The 21,184-nt window shown below is 44.2% G+C and overlaps 1 protein-coding gene across 2 annotated transcripts in view; it reads left to right on the forward strand.

Annotated features, from left to right (window-relative positions):
• PSMD11 (proteasome 26S subunit, non-ATPase 11) overlaps nt 1-21,184 on the forward strand; it is a 73,347-nt gene that overhangs the window by 9,450 nt on the left and 42,713 nt on the right. The window contains exons 2-5 of one of the 2 annotated variants that reach the window (XM_033918222.1): nt 3,496-3,543; nt 4,664-4,788; nt 11,696-11,767; nt 15,625-15,682. In XM_033918222.1, coding sequence (XP_033774113.1) covers nt 3,496-3,543; nt 4,664-4,788; nt 11,696-11,767; nt 15,625-15,682 — 303 coding nt within the window. Of the gene's footprint in view, nt 1-3,495; nt 3,544-3,600; nt 3,703-4,663; nt 4,789-11,695; nt 11,768-15,624; nt 15,683-21,184 lie in introns of both variants that reach the window. The other variant, XM_033918221.1, reaches the window with a different exon arrangement.

Consider the following 21,184-nt stretch of genomic DNA (forward strand, 5'->3'; position numbering starts at 1 on the left):
CACACAGCCTCTAGAACAGTGGTCTCAAACTCGCGGCCCAGGGGCCACATGCGGCTCACCAGGTACTATTTTGAGGCCCTCGGTATGTTTATCATAATCACAAAAGTAAAATAAAACAGTTTCTTGATCATGTGTCTCTTTAGCTATAAATTACAACATTAGTATTAAGACTTAGAGAAAAGGAAAGATTTATAAACTATAAAGAGTTTTTTACCTCATGCAAAATTGTCATTTTTAAAATAAGATGTTAACTATTTTTTCTGAGGCCCTCCAAGTACCTACAAATCCAAAATGTGGCCCTGCAAAGGGTTTGAGTTGGAGACCACTGGCTTAACTATAACCATGACATCCTGTTTGTCTTTGGGAAGCAGAGCTGAGATTGTGATGTCATAATGCCTCATTCCCCCAATAAGAGCCAACCTCATCAGTGATGTCACAATGGCTTGATTGTCCTATTCTCCCCTCTGCCCTCCAACAGATCCAGCAGATTAACCGTTCCCCTTAATTCAGTGGTCTCAAACTCACGGCCTGCCAGGTACTATTTTGAGGCCCTCGGTATCTTTATCATAATCACAAAGGTAAAATAAAACAGTTTTTTGATCCTGTGTCTCTTTAGCTATAAATTACAACATTATTATTAAGACTTAGAGAAAAGGAAAGATTTATAAACCATAAAGAGTTTAACCTCATGCAAAATTGTCATTTATTTAATAAGATGTTAACTATTTTTTCTGCGGCCCTTCAAGTACCTACAAAGTCAACATGTGGCCCTGCAAAGGGTTTGAGTTTGAGACCACTGCTCTAGAGTATCAGGAGAACCACAAACACATACTAAGATCTGGGCTTATGTGTTTTACAGGCAGTTTCTCTCAGTTCAAAACAAAACAGGCAGAGTTTTTATTGCAGACTCTGTCATTGGAGGAGGGGGATTGCAACTTCACACCATACATGCATAGCTGGGCTCAAAGAATACAGTTATTTTGCTTTTACCTCTCTCGCTCTGTGGAATCAATGTATCTTCCAGTTTTCTATGTTTCTGCACAAACAAAGCAGAACCTTCCTCCCTTAAAAACGAAACCCTCCCATTTCTTTTCCATTCCTCTGGCAACTCCCTGCATCAATCCCCTAGACATCCTTCAATCAGGAAGTAACACCCCATTGGTCCTGGGGCAGGAAGCAAATTTGCATCAAAATTGCAGCCTGCTTTATCTTTCTTTATCTTTGCTCTCCTTCTTTCCTCGCAGGTTCAAATTTAGATAACTTTGTTGGCAAGACAATTTCACAAAGTTTTGCTGGATTTATATTGAGCTTTTCCTGCTCATCATGAGAGATCTGTGATTCTCTCTGTTAGTTTTCCAATTCTTCAAAGCCAGCTTCAGTTCATATTAACCCTATTGCTACTGAAAATGAATTAAACCCACATTAGGAATTGCAGAGGACTGATGATGAATTTAAACTTTTACCTTCATTTTTTAAATGCTAGTAAAAGGAGCAAGCAAATTTGTAGAAGACCCAAGGCGCTTTGAAGAGGAGCGGCAGCGGGAGGGAGGAGTCACTGGCGCAGGCGCCGTGAGGACTGACACAGAAGCACACCTCACGCCACCCCCAGGACTCACGATCGTTCAACAGCGCATGCACGCTCTGGGGTTTTATTATTATAGATAAAGAGTTTTTACCTCATGCAAAATTGTCATTTTTTTAAATAAGACATTAACTATTTTTTCTTTATAAAGGAAAAAAACAGCACTTCAGAGGGGTCTTGAAGTCTCAGTTGCCTGCTTTGGTTTTCCTTGATATTTCGCTTCTGGTCTTTAGTTTTGGAGCTTTTCTGTTTGATTTTATTATGTTATTATTGCCTTTGGTACATTTCAAAGTATAGAATGCAATTCTTTTATTGTGTAATGTATTGCTTAATACAGTGGTTCCCAACCCTATTCTGGAGGACCACCAGGCCAATCGGGTTTTCAGGATAGACCTAATGAATATGCATGGAGCAGATTTGCATGCCTCTCACTTCCATTATATGCAAATCTCTCTCAATCATATTCATTAGGGCTAGCCTGAAAACCCGATTGGCCTGGTGATCCTCCAGGATAGGGTTGGAAACCATTGGCTTAATAGATAGTTTTGTATTTTGTGTACATTGCTTTGAACTACCTTTAGGTAAATAAAGGAATAAATACATCTATCCATGTGGCATCAGTGACAGCAGAAATCTCAGGATAAAGAAGTCATCCAGAAACTTTTTTTGTTTTTACCAGTGTAATTCATACAGTCTCAACATGTTTTTTAGTTTGCCCTTTAAAAATAAGTACACAAAGAGCCCTGATGTGCAAAACAACTTTGTCATTGCTCTTGTATAGCTTCCATAAAGAAGTGCATTCAGTTACAGATGGCTAAGCAAAGAGGCCTGAGTATCTAGAATACTATGGGGCTCATAATCAAAAGTTTAAAACGTCCAAAAACAAGCCTAAGTCGGCACTTGGACATCCTAATAGCAGGGACGTCCCAAGTGCCGATAATCAAAACCAACTTTCTGGACATGCAGCAGCACTTCTAAGCTGCTGTGCGTCCAGAAAACAAAGGGGTGTGTTGGGAAGTGTGTTATGGGTGGGCTTCAATCTGGATGTACCCCAGCCATAATCAAAGGTTTCCTAGCTAGGAAACTTAGACGCTGGCAGTTAGACCTGTTTGAGTTGTGCCTAAGTTCCACAAAGGTGGCCAAACTGAGAAAAACACTGGAGGATTGAAGGTACGACACCCCCCCCCCCCCCCCCACGGTCACAACCCCCTCCCATCACCCAAAGAGCAAAATAAAAACCCCAAACCCATAGGCTTCCCATCAGCTGATCGCGGCACAGGAGTCCCCGTCAGCTAAGCTGGTTTCAGGGATTCCTGGTGGTTCTGCTGATGGGGATTCCCCTTGCCAGGATCAGCTGAGCCACAGAGCCCTACACCCCTCCCCCTGACATCCCCCACATCCCAACATCTCCCCAATATCCTGTACCTCCCCAGACATCTCCACTCCCCCCAACTACATCCCCCCCAACATTCCTGGACCCTCCTCCCACATCCCCGGAAACCCCCCTTCCACCTTTGGAAGAGCAAATGGCAGGAGGTAAGCTTATGCCCTCCTCCGTAATAACAGGGCTTCCCGATGCATTGGGAGGAGCCAAAGACCCTTATTGGCTCAAAATGGAATTTTTGAGCCAATCGGAGCCTTCGGCCCCTCCCAATACATCTTCATCCTATTGGGTTTGTGGACATTTTGCACAAAATGTCCAACCTCAGACTTGGGCACATTTTTTATTCTGCCCCTCCATGTCTAGGATCAGTTGTAAAGGAGTTTATATTTTCATATCCCAGAATCTTGCCTGGTAAGATGTTCACTTTTTATACAGATAACTAGGTTTTGTATTTTTTATTTTTTAAAGAAAAGGATTTAATAAAACTGCATTGCGTCTTGTAACAGATATGCTGTTTTTTTCCCCTCAGAATTACACCAGCGACTCTTTGGATCCAGGCATAGTTTACTGAGTCCAGGTATGCAGTAGTAGTTTAGAATTGTTTTTAAGAGGGGCTTGAATTTCTGTTTTCTAGTGAAGCGCGACATTCAGGACAGCGATGAGGAGGCCGTGCGAGTCAAGGAGCAGAGCATTCTGGAGCTTGGGGGGCTCCTAGCCAAGACCGGCCAGGCGGCAGGTGAGGAAGGAGCTCAGGCATGAGCCCAAACTCTTGCATGGCAAAAGCACAAAAACAGCCATGGCTGTTTGAAAAAGATGATTCTATGGCATGTATATATGGGCGAGGAAGGAGAAGGGGTGCAGAGGTGGAGGTCTGGGAAGAGAGATATTCATACAGCCCTCTTTTCAGTGTTGCTTGGTACTGTCTTTCTAAGATATTAACAGAATGTGGGTCTTCATCTGCTTCCCATCCTTATATATCTGTTATTAATATTTGTTTAATATGTGCACTGATCTGAGAAAGTAGTTCTATAGTGCCAGTGTTTACGCAGTATGTATACTTTGGAGGAAGCATGGGAGAGGGGAGATATGATAGACATGTTTAAATACCCATGTAGCCTAAATACACATGAAGCAAGTCTCTTACAGTTGAAAGGAAACTCCAGAGTGAGAGGGCATAGAATGAGGTTAAGAGTTGACAGGCCTAGGAGTAATCTTTTTTTACTAAAAAGGAAATACTTTTTTTTACTAAAAAGGTGGTAGATGTGTGGAATAGTCTTCAAGTAGAGGTGGTGGAGACAAAGACTGTCTGAATTCAAGAAAGTATGGGACAAACAACAGGGAGAGGAGGAGATAGTGGATGATGTGGATGGGCAGCCTGGATGGGCCATTTGGCCTTTATTCGCTGTCTTGTTTCTGTGAGAAAGTGCACTGAATAGCCTAGAATATGTGTGCTTTTTAATGCATCATGTAATATTCAAACCTGGATGTGTTCATAGGTGCTTTATAGTTTAGTTTCCTTAATCTACCATAGAACAGTCTTTGACAGGTTGTGGAGCTTGGCTTGCTAGAAACGAATTGGGGGGTAGGGAGAAGATCAATGATTTCCAAAGAATTGCATAGTACATGAGTGCAGGCATGGGGTAGGTGAGAAGGGGCCTAAAGAGCTGTAGTGTAAGCAGAACTTTTATGCATTGCAGAGCTTGGTGGGCTTTTGAAGTATGTTCGGCCCTTCCTGAACTCCATCAGTAAAGCAAAAGCCGCCCGCCTGGTCAGATCTCTGCTTGACCTCTTCCTGGACATGGAAGCAGCTACAGGACAGGAGGTGAGACAATTCGTAGTAAGCCATGTTTGGTCAGAAAAGAGTACTTATCCCCTGTATGTTTGTGGCCCTTTTGCTGAATATGGCAAATCAGTAACTATGAAGGTGATTTAAAAAAGTCCTTTCCTTTCATCTTGGGCTGCCCACGTCCTTCAGTAACTGCAACCTCTGGAAATAAGCAGGTCAGATGAGTATTGCATATTGACTAATATAACATTTTGCAGTCAAAATGTATCTCGGCTCTCACCCTAACCTAAAAGTGCTCCTTGAGAAGAGACCTCTCTGGCTGGTTTCAGCCTTAGTTTGAAATTGAACTCTGAGGACTTTCTTAAGAGATCAGATTCCACAGGTGACCCTTGAGGGGAGGAATGCTGGCCCAGTGCCTTACTGTCAGTAAACCTGGTTCTAGAAGGGAGGTTATAGAGGATCTGCATTAAAGATAGTTTTCACAGCAACCTGTGAGCTACTATCTGCCCACCCACTGCTAGGCTCAAATTACTCTTATACTACTTCTAAATTACCCTTTTCCCCACACCTGAAAAGGTAATGAGAGGATCTGCTGTGCTGAGAAAATAAAAAAATACATCCATTGGAACATTTTGTCTGGTGGTATTCAAACTTGGGAAAGGTAAACTTGAGTTTTGGTGGGTTATATTTTTGTAGTTCTCTTTTTAGCTCTGCAAAATCAGTCAGACAGTAGTATATATAGCCTTTAGAGTTTGGAGTAGTATATATAGCCTTTAGAGAAGGAGGGAAGAGGACATTCTCCTTCTGAGAGGAGAAAAGTAGAAGACATATCTTTGGGTAAGTATACATTATTTTGCTCTGAGCTTTTGGGTATGTCACATTTACAAAATGGAGAAAATTTTGGCTTTACAACAAGGAAATATTAAAAATTTTAAGAAAATATGGGATCCATTGACTAATTATTCTAGAGATCAGATATCTTAACACATTGATAATAGTAATATAGGGTTAGGGTGGGAAATATAGATATTAATATGAAAGAAAAATGGAAAAACAATTAATAGGGGAAGGGATGAATATCTATGATATGAATATGTACATACATATATATTTTATTATACATTTTATAATATGTGATTTATGTATTGAAAGAATGAAAATTCTATAAATAAAAAGTTAAAAAAAAAAAAAAAAAAAATAAAAAGGAGATAGAGCAGCTTTTAAACAGATGTGGGGGAAAGCCGACAGTCGCCCGGGAGCGGATGGTTCGGTGTGAGGTATCCTTAGAGGATACTATTGAAACAGGAGAGGTTCTAATAATGGTGAAAGAAAGCCAGGAGGGTTTAAGAGGAAGGCAGAGTAAAAGACTCAGATTTTCCCTGTCTTCTCAGCAGCCTGTAGTTGCAAGGAAAAAACACAATTTGAAGTGTCTGTATGCAAATGCTAGAAGCCTAAAAAATAAAATAGGAGAATTATCCCAGGACAAGCAGGCAGGTATTCTCACTAATGGGTGACGTGATCCAACGGAGCCCCGATGCGGACGCTTATTTGAAGAAATTCGAAGTTTCGAGTCGCCTGCACCTGCGCCTGCCCCTGTACAGAGTCATCAACACCTTCTTCCTTCTACTGGCTACATCTCTCTTTATACAGCCCAGCATCCTTCTGGCAGCAGCCACCGCCTTGTCACATTGTTTTTTTGCCTTTAGATCTTCAGACACTATCACCCCAAGGTCCCTCTCTGTGTCCATGCATATCAGCTTCTCACCTCCCAGCATATACAATTCTTTCTGATTATTAATCCCCAAATGCATTACTCTGCATTTCTTTGCATTGAGTTTTAGTTGCCAGGCATTAGACCATTCCTCTAACTTTTGCAGATCTTTTTCATATTTTCCACACCCTTTTCGGTGTCTACTCTGTTAGAAATCTTGGTATGATACGCAAAAAGGCAAACTTTTCCTTCTAACCCTTCAGCAATGTCACTCACAAACATATTGAACAGAATCGGCCCCAGCACCTAATCCTGAGGGACTCACCTTTCCTTCCTCCGAGTGACTTCCATTAAACACCACCCTCTGGCGTTTGTCCGACAGCCTATTTCTAATCCAGTTCACCACTTTAGGTCCTAACTTCAGCCCTTCAAGTTTGTTCAAGAGCCTCCTATGAGGAACCGTATCAAAGGCTTTGGTGAAATCTAAGTAAATTACATCTAGCATATGTCCTCGATCCAGCTCTTCGGTCATCCAATCAAAAAATTCAATCAGGTTCGTTTGTTCTTTTGTAAAGCCATGTTGCCTCAGATATTGTAACCCTAATGGGTTACAGTATCAAGGAAGTAAGCGTGCTTTAGATTTCTACTTGCACTACTTCTCCTCAACTTTTTGTCTCCTTCGATACAAACAAGTTGGGACATCCAGTTTCCAAGTGAACCATCTCCAACTGATTGGCTGCTTGCATCTCTTTATGCAATGCTCAGGCTGGACTGCATCTAGAACAGTGGTCTCAAACGAAACCCTTTGCAGAGCCATATTTTAGATTTGTAGGTACTTGGAGGGCCTCAGAAAAAATAGTTAATGTCTTATTAGAGAAATGACAATTTTTGCATGAGGTAAAACTCTTTATAGTTTATAAATCTTTCCTTTTGGCTAAGTCTTAATAATAATATTGTAATTTATAGCTAAAGAGACATATGATCAAGAAACTGTTTTATTTTACTTTTGTGATTATGATAAACATACCAAGGGCCTCAAAATAATACTTGGCAGGCCGCATGTGGTTCACCGGGCCGCGAGTTTGAGACCACTGATCTAGAGGGTCGAGTCACAGCCCATAAAGTTAGAGCCATGGTGGCATCTGTATCTTTCCTTGGATCTACTCCTATTGAGGAAATCTGCAAGGCTGCCACTTGGTCCTCGGTTCATACATTCACCTCTAATTACTGTCTGGATTCTTTTGCCAGACGGTATGGCCAATTTGGCCAGGCAGTATTACAAAATTTACTCTCCTGAATTGCCAACACTTCCACCATCCCATTCAGGTTAGCTTGGAGGTCACTCAAATGTTGAGAATATGTTGCCTGCTTGTCCTGGGATAAAGCACAGTTACTTACCTTATCCAGGGACAGCAGGCAGATATTCTCACAACCCACCCACCTCCCTTGGTTGGCTTCTTAGCTAGCTATCTGAACTGAGGAGACGCGCGCCCTACCTCGGGCGGGAAGGCACTCGCACATGCGCGGTACAGCAGTCGCGATCTTTCTAAAAGTTCTTCAGGCAAGTCTGCTTGTGAAGCTGTCCGCATCGGGGCTCCGTGGATGACGTCACCCATATCTTGAGAATATCTGTCTGCTGTCCCTGGATAACACCTGTTACAGTAAGTAACTGTTTTTTTGACTACCTTCAGAGGAAGTTGTCGGCTGACATTAGCATCATTAAATTAAATAACTATTTCTGAAGTTTATAGGGACGGATTCGATTCCAGTCGGGATGGACAGAGATGGATTTGATTTCTGTCCCCTTTCAACTCTAATCAGGACTGTGTGCGGGCCTGTAGTTGGGTGGCCAGTCTTCTTTGAGTCCTCGGTTGGGTCATCAGTCTGGAGAATAGTCAGTTGTTTCCAACCCAGTCCCTAAAATATCTGTGGGTCGGGAAGATCTTCCTGCTGGAGGAGCAGGTGCTGGGGACAATGGCATCCACACTGGATGTGGTTCCTTGGGCTCAGTTTCCCATGAGTCCCTTGCAGATGTTGCTTCTCAGCCGCTGGTCTCCAGTGTCGGAGGACTAATCTCAGAAGCTGTCATAGACAGTGTCATCCAGGTTCAGTGTATGTTGGTGGATAGAGGCAGACATTCTGAGCATGGGCATTTCCCTGGTGGTACCAGAATGAATAGTGGTTTCTACAGATGCAAGCCTGATGGGCTGGGGAGCCCACTGTCTAGGCAAGTTGGCACAAGGCCTCTGATCTGCCACAGAAGCGACATGGTCAGTCAGTCATTTGGAATTGAAGGCCATTCACTGGCTTCTACAGGCGTTCAGCTGATGATCAAGGGCAAGACCGTCCAGGTGCTTTCAGGCAAGGCGACAACAGTGAGATATATCAACAGTCTGTGAGTCATGAAGAGTTCTTTACTTCAGGAAGCACAGTTTCTGTGACAGTGGGCGGAAGTCCACCTGATAACTCTCGGCAGCTCACATTGTGGGGGAGTTGAATGTACAAGTAGATTCCTCAGCAGGCACTGGTTGGACCAAGGGGAGTGGGAACTCTCTTGGAAGGCCTGCCAGAGGATCATGGTTCCTTGGGGAATGCCTTTGCTCGACTTAATGGTGACAGGGAACAAGGTCCCGCAGTTTTTCAGCAGAAGGAAAGACTTCAGGGAAGAGGCTCTGGATGCACGCCTCCAACCATAGCTGTCTGAAGTATTTCTGGTAGCTCCAGACTGACACAGGCACCCATGGTATGCGGACTTAGGCTGCAACCCTCTACATCTGGGGGGAAGGGTGAAAGGGTCTCTATCTGAAGGACCAATTCTCATGGAGGATCCCTCCCCATTTAGCTTTATAGCTTGGCTTTTCAGAGGATGAGGCTGAGGTGGAGGGATTGCTCTGAAGAGGTCATTACCACCTTTCTGTGGGCCAAAAAGCGTTCCATGTTGTTAGCAAGAGTGTGGAGGTCCTTTAAATCCTGGTGTGCTGCGCAGAGGGTCTCGCAAGCAGTGGCTTCTTTAATGCATATTCTTTCCTTTTTGCAGGATGGTTTGGACAAAGGGTTGGCTTACAATTCATTGAAGGTCTTGGAGGCAGTGCTGGCCTGTTTTTGAGGGCATCTTTAGAATTCCTCGCTAGCCGTGCATCCAGACATCATGCGTTCCTTGAAGTGAGTACGTCTCAAGCCCCTAGAAGGGTAGTTTCTCCTCCATGGAACCTTAACCTGGTGCTTCAGGCAATGCAAAGGATACCATTTGAGCTGCTGGATCGAATTTCCCTGATGGTATGGATAAGATTTCCCTTACGTTGAAGGCGGTATGTCTGATAGCTGTTACTTCAGCCAGGAGGGTGTCAGAGTTGCAGGCTCTGCCTATCTGAATCTGTTTCTCCACTTTACGAAGGCAGGCATCTCCCTCTGTACTGTGCCTTCCTTTGTTCCCAAAGTGGTGTCAGCCTTTCATCTTAATCAGTCCTTGTCATCGTTTAGTAGAGACGATTACCCAGAGAATTTCCAGGTGTTGCATTGTTGGATGTGTGTCGTGTTCTGATCAGATACCAATGAGTTTAGGCACTCCAATCATTTGTTCTCTATGCCGGAAGCTGGAAAGGGTAGCAGGCTCAAGAAGGGTAGATGGCTCAAGAAGGCTATTGTGTCTGCTTATGTGCTTGCTGGGCAAACGCCTCCTTTGTTGATGAAAGCGCATTCTACCAGGGCACAGTCAATGTCCTGAGTTGAATCACAGTCGATTTCAATTGCAGAGATTAGTTAGTCAGCCACTTGGTCGTCAGTTCATATCTTTTACATGGCTTTACCACTTGGGGTAGACTTTGCATTTTCGGCCTCAGTGTTGGTGGCTGAGGTTGCTAGGTCCCTTCCAACTTGAGGACTACTTGGTTACATCCCACAAGTATCTATGCCACCCACACCTTGGTATATATTGTGTGATCAAATACAAATATTTCAAACATGTGTTATCTGAGTCAGCACTGCCCTACTCCTGTTATCACCCAATACCAACAATAACATTTCAGTTTGGATGAATATTTTTAATTCTCACTCAAAAAAACAAGGCATTTTAAAGTCGCATGTATGGTCCACAAGGCTATATACGGGAAAAACTCAACCGGGCTAACATCAGCTGTTCAGGTTACTAAGTCCTTCTGCAACTTAAGAGTGACTCAGCACTATAAACAGCCTCTGCACATCAAATCCGGAGAAAATCACTCTTCAAATCCACCTTCGAGTTCCAGGGCCCCAAGATTTGGAATTGCCTTCCAGCCTGCTTACAAAAGATTTCTTCCTACCTTCAGTTCAGGAAGTCATGAAAAATATATCTATTCTCACTGTAATCTAGGACCTGAACTCTTTATTGTCTGATCCTTGATGTTAAAGTTATAAATCTTATTAATGTTCCGTAAGCCGTAATGATTCTTGGCAGACAGTTGCAGGGTATAAGAAACAATATGGTATGGTATTTTGGCAAAGTGCCTTTTTTCCAGGGTTCCAAAGATATTAAATGCTGCCATTCACATCACTAATTGGCACAAACTTGAGTCTCAAATCGTGCCTATAAAACCACCATAATATATATATTTTTTAAATATATAACTTACATATACATCATCAAGGGCTGCCTATTCTCCTACTCTTCACATAATTCACAATTGCTCTCAGGATCGTGGCACAGCCATAATGGGATGCTAACATGCACTCCCTGTGCAGGGTGACATCACTATTCAACAACAACTTTAAACAAACCATAAAAGAAAGGTCTGTGAAATACAATATTTGTTTTACAATTTTAATAACATTTAAAGATCTTCTGAGTTGGAGCACCAGCTAAGGCAACTCTAAAACTTAAAACATTTCTTCCCCAATATGACGCCTGCTTGGGGTCATATTGTACACTATCATTATAGTAACCCACATCTAAAGTGCCGCTGGAAGATGTGGGGGGGGGGGGGGGGCTGCACACAGTTCTCCATGACCTTTCAAACTGGACATTTTGCTAAAAATATTTGCAGACCCCTAGCTCTGAGCAAGAAGTAGCTGCTGAATTTAGGAAGCAGTTTTCTAGTGGGAACTCTTTCAGGAGTTGACCGATGTACTTGTACAGCCAATTTATGTGAGGGAGTTTGATAGTATGTTATGGTTATACTGTTTTATTTTTAAGTGCAGTATGTTTTCTTTTGATAAAAGAATGCAGTTTGATGCTGTTTTTATTAAATATTTTCTAAGGTTGAATTATGCTTAGAGTGTATTGAATGGGCCAAATCTGAGAAAAGGACGTTTCTTCGCCAGGCTTTGGAGGTACAGTATGTGTTTATGTTCTACTTCTGAAAACATAAACACAAAAAATGGAGTCTCGGTGGTATTCCAGTTGTTGTGATCATATCAACAGAGGGTCATAACAATAAAAGTTGTTTTACAAGAATAAAGACCTTGTAACAAGAGACTTTTATTATAGGAATTAGTACTCTTGCCCACCACGATTGGAATACCACTGAAACTCCACTTTTTGTGTTTGTTTCCATGTTCTGCTTCTAGTAGTATGCTGCACAGGAGGAACTTGCTTTCCTAAAGTGTGCTTAGAGTCCTTAGAAAGTACATGATTGTCTGGAGTAACTTGAAGTTATTACTGTCATCTAAAAGCTTTTATTCCTCTAATGAAACAAATTGGTGGTCAGACACTATTTCTCTGCTCTTTTAAAAGTATCTTGTTCCACTCATTTTGAGAGATTGGTAAGTTTTGGATATGTTGATTTGTAACCAACAGCTTCTGTATATTAGGATGGGGATTGATACTATTGTGTTCCAAAGTAGACATCAGCAAGTTAAAATTCCAGTTTCGGTATCACTGCTATTCCTGTAAACGCAGATAAGGGGGAAAACACCCTCCAGGGATTTAAGACAAAGTCAGACAAGTTCCTGGTGAACCAGAACATACGCAGATAAGACTAGTCTCAGTTAGGGCACTGGTCTTTGACCTAAGGGCCGCCATGTTAGCAGACTGCTGGGCATGCTGAACCACTGGTCTGACGCCGCAGCAGCAATTCCTATGTTCTTATGTTTACCTGTAATGTTCAATGCAAATTACAATAAGATAATCTAACTCAAGTTAGATACTGGGAGTATACATAGCCACATGTTCTGGTTCACCAGGAACTTGTTTGACTTTGTCTTAAATCCCTGGAGGGTGTTTTCCCCCTATAACAGCCTCCGGAAGAGCATTACAGTTTTTTACCACTCTCTGGGTGAAGAAGAACTTCCTTACGTTTGTACGGAATGTATCCCCTTTTAACTTTAGAGAGTGCCCTCTCGTTCTCTCTACCTTGGAGAGGGTGAACAACTGTTTTTATCTACTAGGTCTATTCCCTTCATTATCTTGAATGTTTCTATCATGTCCCCTCTGTCTCCTCTTTTCAAGGGAGAAGAGACCCAGTTTCTCTAATCTCTCACTATACAGCAACTCCTCAACCCCCCTTAACCATTTTAGTCTCTCTTCTCTGGACCCTTTTGAGTAGTACCGTGTCCTTCTTCATGTACGGCGACCAGTGCTGGACACAGTATTCCAGCGGCATGATAACCTTGTACAGCGGCATGATAACCTTCTCCGATCTATTTGTGATCCCCTTCTTAATCATTCCCAGCATTCTATTTGCTCTTTTTGCCACCGCCACACATTGCGTGGACGGCTTCATTGACTTGTCAACCAGTACTCCCAAGTCTCTTTCCTGGGGAGTCTCTTCAAGTACTGCACCGGACATCCTGTATTCATGTATAAGATTTTTGTTACAAGCATGCATCACCTTACACTTATCCACGTTAAATCTCATTTGCCATGTCAGGGCTCATTTCTTGAGCGTGTTTGTCATGTTGCTGGTCTTCGCAATCCTCCTGCATCTTTACTACTATGAATAACTACGCATTGTCTGCAAATTTAATTACCTCACTCGTCGTACAAATTTCCAGATCATTTATAAATATGTTGAGCACGGGTCCAAACACCGAACCCTGCGGCATTCCACTCGTGACGCTTTTCCAGTCCGAGTATTGTCCATTTACCTCCACTCTCTGTTCCTATCCACCAGCCAATTTTTGATCCACGTGAGTATTTCACCCTCAATTCCGTGGCTCGCAATTTTTCAAAGTAGTCATTCATGCGGAACCTTGTTGAACGCCTTCTGAAAATCCAGATATACAATGTCGACCGGGTCACCCTTCTCTATCTGCCTGTTTACTCCCTTGAAGAAGTGCAGCAAGTTCATCAAGCAAGATCTTCCTTTGCAGAAGCTGTTGGTTACAAACCGATTTGTCTTCATCAGATCACGTCTGTAAAGGTGATCAATGTTACGGTCCTTTATCAGCGCTTCTACCATATTTCCTGGTACCGAGGTCAGACTCGCCAGTCTGTAGTTTCCCGGATCTCTACTCGAATCGTTCTTGAAGATCGGCATAACATTTGCCACTTTCCAGTCATCCGGAATCCTTCCCGATTTGATAAACAGATTGGCTATTAGTTGAAGCAGTTCAGCTAAAGCCCCTTTCAGTTCCTTGATTACCCCCGGGGATTTTTCGTTTTTAAGCCTATCAATCTGCCTGCATACCTCTTCTAGACTGACCGTCAACCCTGTCAGTTTCCCGCCTTCATTTCCTGTGTATAGCCTGTCGGCTTCCGGTATGTTGTGTATGTCCTCTTGGATAAATACAGACGCAAAAAAGTTTGTCGGTGATGGCTTTGTCCTCCTTTAGCACTCCCTTTATTCCAGAGTCATCTAACGGCCCCACCGCTTCCTTTGCGGGTCGTTTCCCCTTAATATATCGAAAGAACGGCTTGAAGTTTTTTGCCTCCTGGCTATATTTTTCCTCGTAGTCTCTTTTGGCCCCTCTTACCGCCTTATGGCAGCTGCTTTGATGTTTGTGCTTTTTCCAGTTTTCGTCCGTTTTTGACCTTTTCCATTCCTTAAACGAAGTCTACTTGCCTCTGATCGCTTCCTTCACCGCTACAGTGAGCCACGCCGGTTCCGTGTTCTTTTTCCTCTTGGATCCCTTGTTGATACGCGATATATATAGATTTTGTGCCTCGGTGACTGTGTCCTTAAAAAGGGACCATGCTTGCTCTTGCGTATTTACAGTGCTTATCCTCTTCTTAATCTTCTTCCCCACCATGAGTCTCATACCTTCGTAATTCCCTTTTCAGAAATTCAGTGCCGTGGCTGTCTTTCTGGATCAATGTTTTGCCTCTCTGTCCAAGTTGAAGCGGATCATATTGTGATCACTGCTTCCCATCGTCCCTTCTACTTCTACACCTTGCATCGGTCCTCATAAATGCGGAATACAAAAGGAACTGTAATGTAATGCTAGTATATTATTAACCCAAGAACCTAAAATTCAAGTCTTTGCAAGTATAATGTGGCTTGTTCGACAGAAACGCACTTGCACTTTGTCTTATGCAGGATCTGCTACTCAAGTGGCTAATCCTCCCCAAGTTTGATATCAAATTACCTTATATACTGGAATATAAATCAAGATTTTTGGGCCCAAAAATGGGGGTCATGGTTGATATTTGCGCTAACCCCATCCTGCACCCACCACGGGCCTCCAGTACTACCCTGGTGGTGTGGGGAGCTGGAGCTGTTATCCCTTTATGCTCCTGCCCAGCAGTCTCCGAAGTGAAAAAATGACTGCCGCAAGATCTTGTGGCAAACTGCGAAGTTTGCTACGAGATCTCGCACCACTCATTTTTTCACTACAGAGACTGCCAGGCAGGAGCATAAAGGAATCTCTCCTGCCCCACCTCACCGCTGGACCACCAAGGACCTAAGGTAGGCCTGCAGGGGGACCAGGAGGGAAGGGAAGGGGCAGACTAGTTCCACAAAGTCACCAGGGGAGGGGGTGAGGAGGGATTGAAGGCAGCTTCGGTTTCCCACTCCACTAGATCACCAGGGCAGTATTGAAGGCCCATGGTGGGTCTGGGAACGGGGGCCATTCCGGGAATGGGGCGGATTGGCTGGCTGTTTGGCTGCGGACAGGACACCAGGGAAGGGAGAAGGGGTCACTTCTACCTTGCACCAGTACTTAATATTCGAGTCAACCTTTTTTCCTTCTTTTTATATTTGAGTATATATGGTAGGTTTTAATTCTGTTCCTATTTCTCTGTTCCCTAGGCAAGGTTGGTGTCTTTATACTTTGACACAAAGAGATACCAGGAAGCACTACAGCTTGGTGAGTTAAACACTAGGTAAAACACTTTTGTTTGCTGTGTCAGTCCATTTGAATTTACCAAAATAAAGATTAAGGAAAAAACTTCTAAAAATATAAGGTGATGGCTTTTTTATTGGGCTAACTTAATACATTTTTCTAGTGCAATGTGTTTAGTAGTCCTGAGCTGTAGGGTCTTCATTTGAATCCACAAGTTGCTTGCAGGAAACTGTCAATCATGTTTTCAACTCCACTTCATTCCCAGGGAGCTGCTCCTGCCCCCTCAGTTTGTTTTCTGCAAGCAAGTTGCTCAGAAGTTTCTGATCTTCTCTGTGGTTTTATTATTTTCAGATATTTTTTCTCAGTGTTTGTTATGAGACTCGGTGTCCACTTGTTGGGACATTTGCATGGGAGAAGACGCAGACTCGCTCCCATGGAAGTCTTCTGCTAGCAGGATCAGCCCCTCAGGGACACCTAGCTAACCAGCCTGCTAACCGTCCCCTTCATAGCTGTTCAAATCCCTGATTTAGTAAGGAGCTTGAGCACAGGCTGTTTGGGCTCCTTTTTTGCTTGGCTGAGATTAAAATGAGTCTGCTTTATGGTCCTGCCCCACTCCCCATTTTGATGAATTTTTTAGGAGTTAAGACTCAGTACGACTGGCAGTCTGAAGATCAGGTTTGCCCAGTGAATCTGTGAGGCAGATTTATTCTCCATTTGTTCCGTGTTCCAATGCTGAAGTAGGCAGGCACCACAAGGCACAGTCAGTAAGGCTATTATAGGCTATGGGGAAAATTGGGGAGGCGGGGGTCTTCAATTTTGTAGATTTCTGCATCCAGAGCCTAAGTTCCCCTCCTCTAAAACCCCTTTCTCTGTGTTTTGTCCATCAGGGAGGTCTCCATAGGCCATTCTTGGCACAATTTTCCAGGCAGTGGTCATCTTGGATTTTAAACTATCTTTTTTTCTAAAGCCTTCATCTGCCTCAAAACCCCTTGATTTTGCATAAAATCAACAGGGATGGACCCCTCAGACCTTTTTACCCCTTTATAATGCCATATTTGTGATGGATGGCTGACTGAGGATCATCCATGTCCCGCATGCAGCGGAGCGCACAGAGAGGTCGGGAGCCTCAGGCTCAGCCTCCTTCAAGTCCCCCAGGGTTGGAGATCTGCAGAAGGTGAGTTCTCATGGAATGAGACTCTTTCTAGAGCCCTCTGAAGGTGCATTGCCAAGCGCAGATGTATGGGGGCCGCAAAGCCTAGGAGGACCAGCGGGGGATCCCTGCTGGGGTCTTCAAGACCCCCCAGTACAAGGCTTCACCCTGGATTTTCTGAACCTAATTTGAAATGCCTATTTGAACTGCCAAGGGTCCTCAGCGTCTGCTTGCAGTTCACCAGAGGCAGTGGTGCAGGGGAGCTCCCCTCAGCAAGCGTGTCCCAGCCAGTCAAGGAGGTTCAGTCTGACGTAGACTGGAAGGATGAAAAGTCTAAATTCCATGCCACTATTCTGGGACGAGTCTGGTTCGATGCTGGAAAACGGCTGTCCAGAAGTGGCAGTGACCCTGGACCCGGGGGATGACCCCACAGTGCACCAGCTTTTCAAAGCCTCTGCACTTTCAGGCATTATTTCCGCTGTGCTAAGAGAACTGAAGCTGGAAGTTCCTCTAGCTCCTTCGACTCTGTGACAATCAGTTATGAGCAGCTCTGTTGCTCAGTCAGTGTGCTTTCCCTCACATCCAGACATTTCTAAGTTGGTCACAGACCACTGGCAGTCTCCGGAGGGGTCTTTGTGGGTGGCTAAGGCTATGGCCAAGCTTTATCCAATGGCTTTGGATTTCCAGCAGATATTTGTTCAGCTGAAGGTGGATTCACTGGTGGTGCAGATCACCAAACACACCTCCCCCTGCCTAGTGAAGGTGATGTGGTGATAAAGGATTTGCAGGACCGTAAAGTAGACTTGCTTCTCAACAGGCAATTTGAAGCTTTAGCTTTAGGGATTAAAGTTGCAACTGCAACTTACTTTGTGGCACATGCTTGCCACACATGACTGTCTCTAACAGTAGTCCCGGAGGACAACAAGGATCCCCCAAATGCTCCTAGCTGGGGTGAATTATATAGTAGATGTGATCTCCGCTCGGCTGGTTGCCCTGGATCAGAAAATGGGCAGGAGATTCTGTCTCTAAAGCCACGCTGAGCAGGCTCTCCTTTAAGGGAGCGATGCTATTTGGCAAGAGTGCAGATGACCTGATGGCGAGTGTTGCAGACCGTTGCCCCCAAGGCCTTACCAGACAGCAGACCCCTGATGGCTTAGAATCTGGAAAGGGGTCATTTTCGTGGTTCTCAAAGATTCGTTCTTCTGCAGCAAGCCAAGCAACGCAGCAGTCCTTTCTGGGATCATGTTAGAGGTCCAGTGGAGGCAGGAAACAGCAGGCCTCAGGCTCTAACTTCTCCCCAGCCTCTAAGAAATCATAATAACGTCAGGATAGAGGCCGAGCTCCCACAGATAGGAGGCAGGCTGTCAGCTTTCTAGTCACTCTGGGCTCAGATTGGTTCAGACCGTTAGGTCTTGGAAATTGTTCAGTTACAAAATCGAATTCAGTACCCCCTCCCCTTCCAGACTACTTTGTAGATTCTCTGACTGGCCGACCAATTGAGCCCTCAGAGTCAGGACAACGGTTCAAAGGATACTGGACCTTCATGCCCTATAGCTAGTCCCAGACACTGAATCAGGCTTGGGCAGATGCGCCTTATACTTTATCATGCCAAAGAAAGAAGACTGGAGACCAATTCTAGACCTCAATTCTAGATAGGTAAGGGTGCTGGTAGACTATGTATTTTATTGTTTGCATTTTTGCTCTGTTTTGTGGATGTATTTATTGTCGATCTTGTATGTAATTTTTTATTTTTGTATGTAAGTTTGTAACCCGCCCTGGATAAGGACAGGCTATAAATAAATCAAACCAAGCCGTCAGTGCAGCTCTGAAGGTGCCACACTTCTGCATAGAAACTGTTCCATCGGTGGCACTAGAGGAATTTCTCACTTCCCTAGACTTGACGGAAGCCTACCTTCACATTCCCATTTAACCAGCCCTCAAGAAGTACTTGGCGGTTCCATGTACTGGAGCAGCATTTCCAGTTCTCTGTTCTCCCCTTCGGTCTAGCAATGCCACCTTGCATCTTTACCAAGGTCTAGCAATGCATCTTCGCAAGGCTGGGATCCAAGTGCACCTGTACTTAATTGATTGGCTCATCAGTGCTTTTTCCAAGGAGGAAGATGAACCAAGCAGTTTTGAGAGTGGTACAACTCCTCCAAGACTTGGGATGGCTCGTCTACTTCAAGAAGAGCTAGCGGGAGCCGATTCAGCATCTGGAGTACCTGGAGTCTTCCTCGACACTGCTTTGGGCCAGGTTTTTCTTCGAGAACCACACAGATTGAAGCTCTAGAAGCAAATATCAGATCTGCTCCACAGGCCATCTCCTACTGCATGGCATTACCTGCAAGTCTTGGGATTGATGGTGGCAGCCATAGAGGTGGTCACTTGGACGAGAGCACACGTGACCTCTCCAAGGCACACTCCTCTCTCGCCAGTTTACTCAGATGGACTCGCTTCAGCTACCGCTTCCATAGTTGCCGGTAGTAAAGAGCAGCATGTGGTAGTGGCTGTAGATGACTACCCTCTCCATAGATTTTTTTTTTCAGGAGGAACTTCAGAAGGGCCTGTTGGTCAGTTCACTAAAAGTACAGATAGCATGCCTCTCCTGTTTTCCAGGTGCAGGGGGACAGAGGCTCCCTGGCCTCTCACCCAGAGGTTGCCCGGTTCATTAAAGGGGCTCTTGGTTGCACCCTTCAGTTCGTTCCTCCCCTTTCCCTTCCTGGAATTTTATATTGCAGGATCTCAGCAAATCTTCATATGAGCCCCTGCAGAAGGGTTCCCTTCTGGATCTTATTGTCAAGACAGTATTACATCTGCTATTTAATATATTCATAAATGATCTAGAAACAGGGACGAAGTGTGAGATAATAAAATTTGTGGACGACACCAAACTATTTAGTGGAGCTTGGACTAAGGAGGACTGTGAAGAATTGCAGAGGGACTTGAACAAACTAGGGGAATGGGCGACGAGATGGCAGATGAAGTTCAACGTTGAAAAATGTAAAGTATTACATGTGGGAAGCAGAAACCCGAGATACAACTATACGATGGGAGGGATGTTCTTGAATGAGAGTACCCAAGAAAGGGACTTGGGGGTAATGGACATGACAATGAAGCCGACGGCACAGTGCGCAGCGGCCACTAAGAAGGCAAATAGAATGCTAGGCATAATCAAGAAGGGTATTACAACCAGAACGAAATAAGTTATCCTGCCGTTGTATCGGGCGATGGTGCGTCCGCATCTGGAGTACTGCGTCCAATATTGGTCGCCATACCTTAAGAAGGATATGGCGTTACTCGAAAGGGTTCAGAGGAGAGCAATGCATCTGATAAAAGGGATGGAAAACCTTTCATACGCTGAGAGATTGGAGAAACTGGGTCTCTTTTTCCCTGGAGAAGAGGAGACTTAGAGGGAATATGATAGAAACTTACAAGATCATGAAGGGCATAGAGAGAGTAGAGAAGGACCAATTCTTCAAACTTTCAAAGAATAAAAGAACAAGAGAGCATTCGGAAAAGTTGAAAGGGGACAGATTCAAAACAAATGCCAGGAAGTTCTTCTTTACCCAACGTGTGGTGGACACCTGGAATGCGCTTCTAGAGGACGTAATAGGGTAGAGCATGGTACTGGGGTTTAAGAAAGGATTGGACAACTTCCTGCTGGAAAAGGGAATAGAGGGGTATAGATAGAGGATTACTGCACAGGTCCTGGACCTGTTGGGCCGCCGTGTGCACAGACTGCTGGGCACGATGGACCTCGGGTCTGACCCAGCGGAGGCATTGCTTATGTAAAGTATGCAGGATGAGTTTCCAAGTTGCAAGCTCTTTCCTGCAGGGATTATAAGATTATAAAAGCAAAGATCTCCTTACCGAAGATTTTTTCAGCCTTCCACGTTAATCAGGAAGTCCGTCTGCCCGCTTTCTCTCCTACGGGGTCTAAGAAAAAGGACAGAACGTTGCATTTGCTGGATGTTTAGCATGTTCTCCAGTACCTTGAAGTTAAAATGAGTTTCATGTGTTGACCAGTCATGCGAAGAAAGGGAGGCCTGCGTCTAAAGCCTTGATTTCCAGATGCCATTTCCTCCACATATGTGAGCTGTGGTAAGCAGTCATCGATTGCATTGAAAGCTCACTCCACCAGAGGAATTGCTGCCTCTTGGGCAGAGAATAGGGCTGCCTCACCTGAGACAATCTGTAGAACAGCTAAACAATCTACCTCCATACCTTCACCAGGTTCTAGAAGGTGGATGTAGCAGCCAAGAAAGATGCCGCTTTCGGGACCTTTATCCTGAAGGCAGACTCAGTGGACCCGTCTTGGATTCTGAGGACTGCTTTATGTCTCTATGGTTTAGGACCACTAGAGACATTAAATTAGA

The sequence above is a fragment of the Geotrypetes seraphini genome, chromosome 13 (genome assembly GCF_902459505.1).
Source record: "Geotrypetes seraphini chromosome 13, aGeoSer1.1, whole genome shotgun sequence".
Lineage (NCBI taxonomy): Eukaryota > Metazoa > Chordata > Amphibia > Gymnophiona > Dermophiidae > Geotrypetes > Geotrypetes seraphini.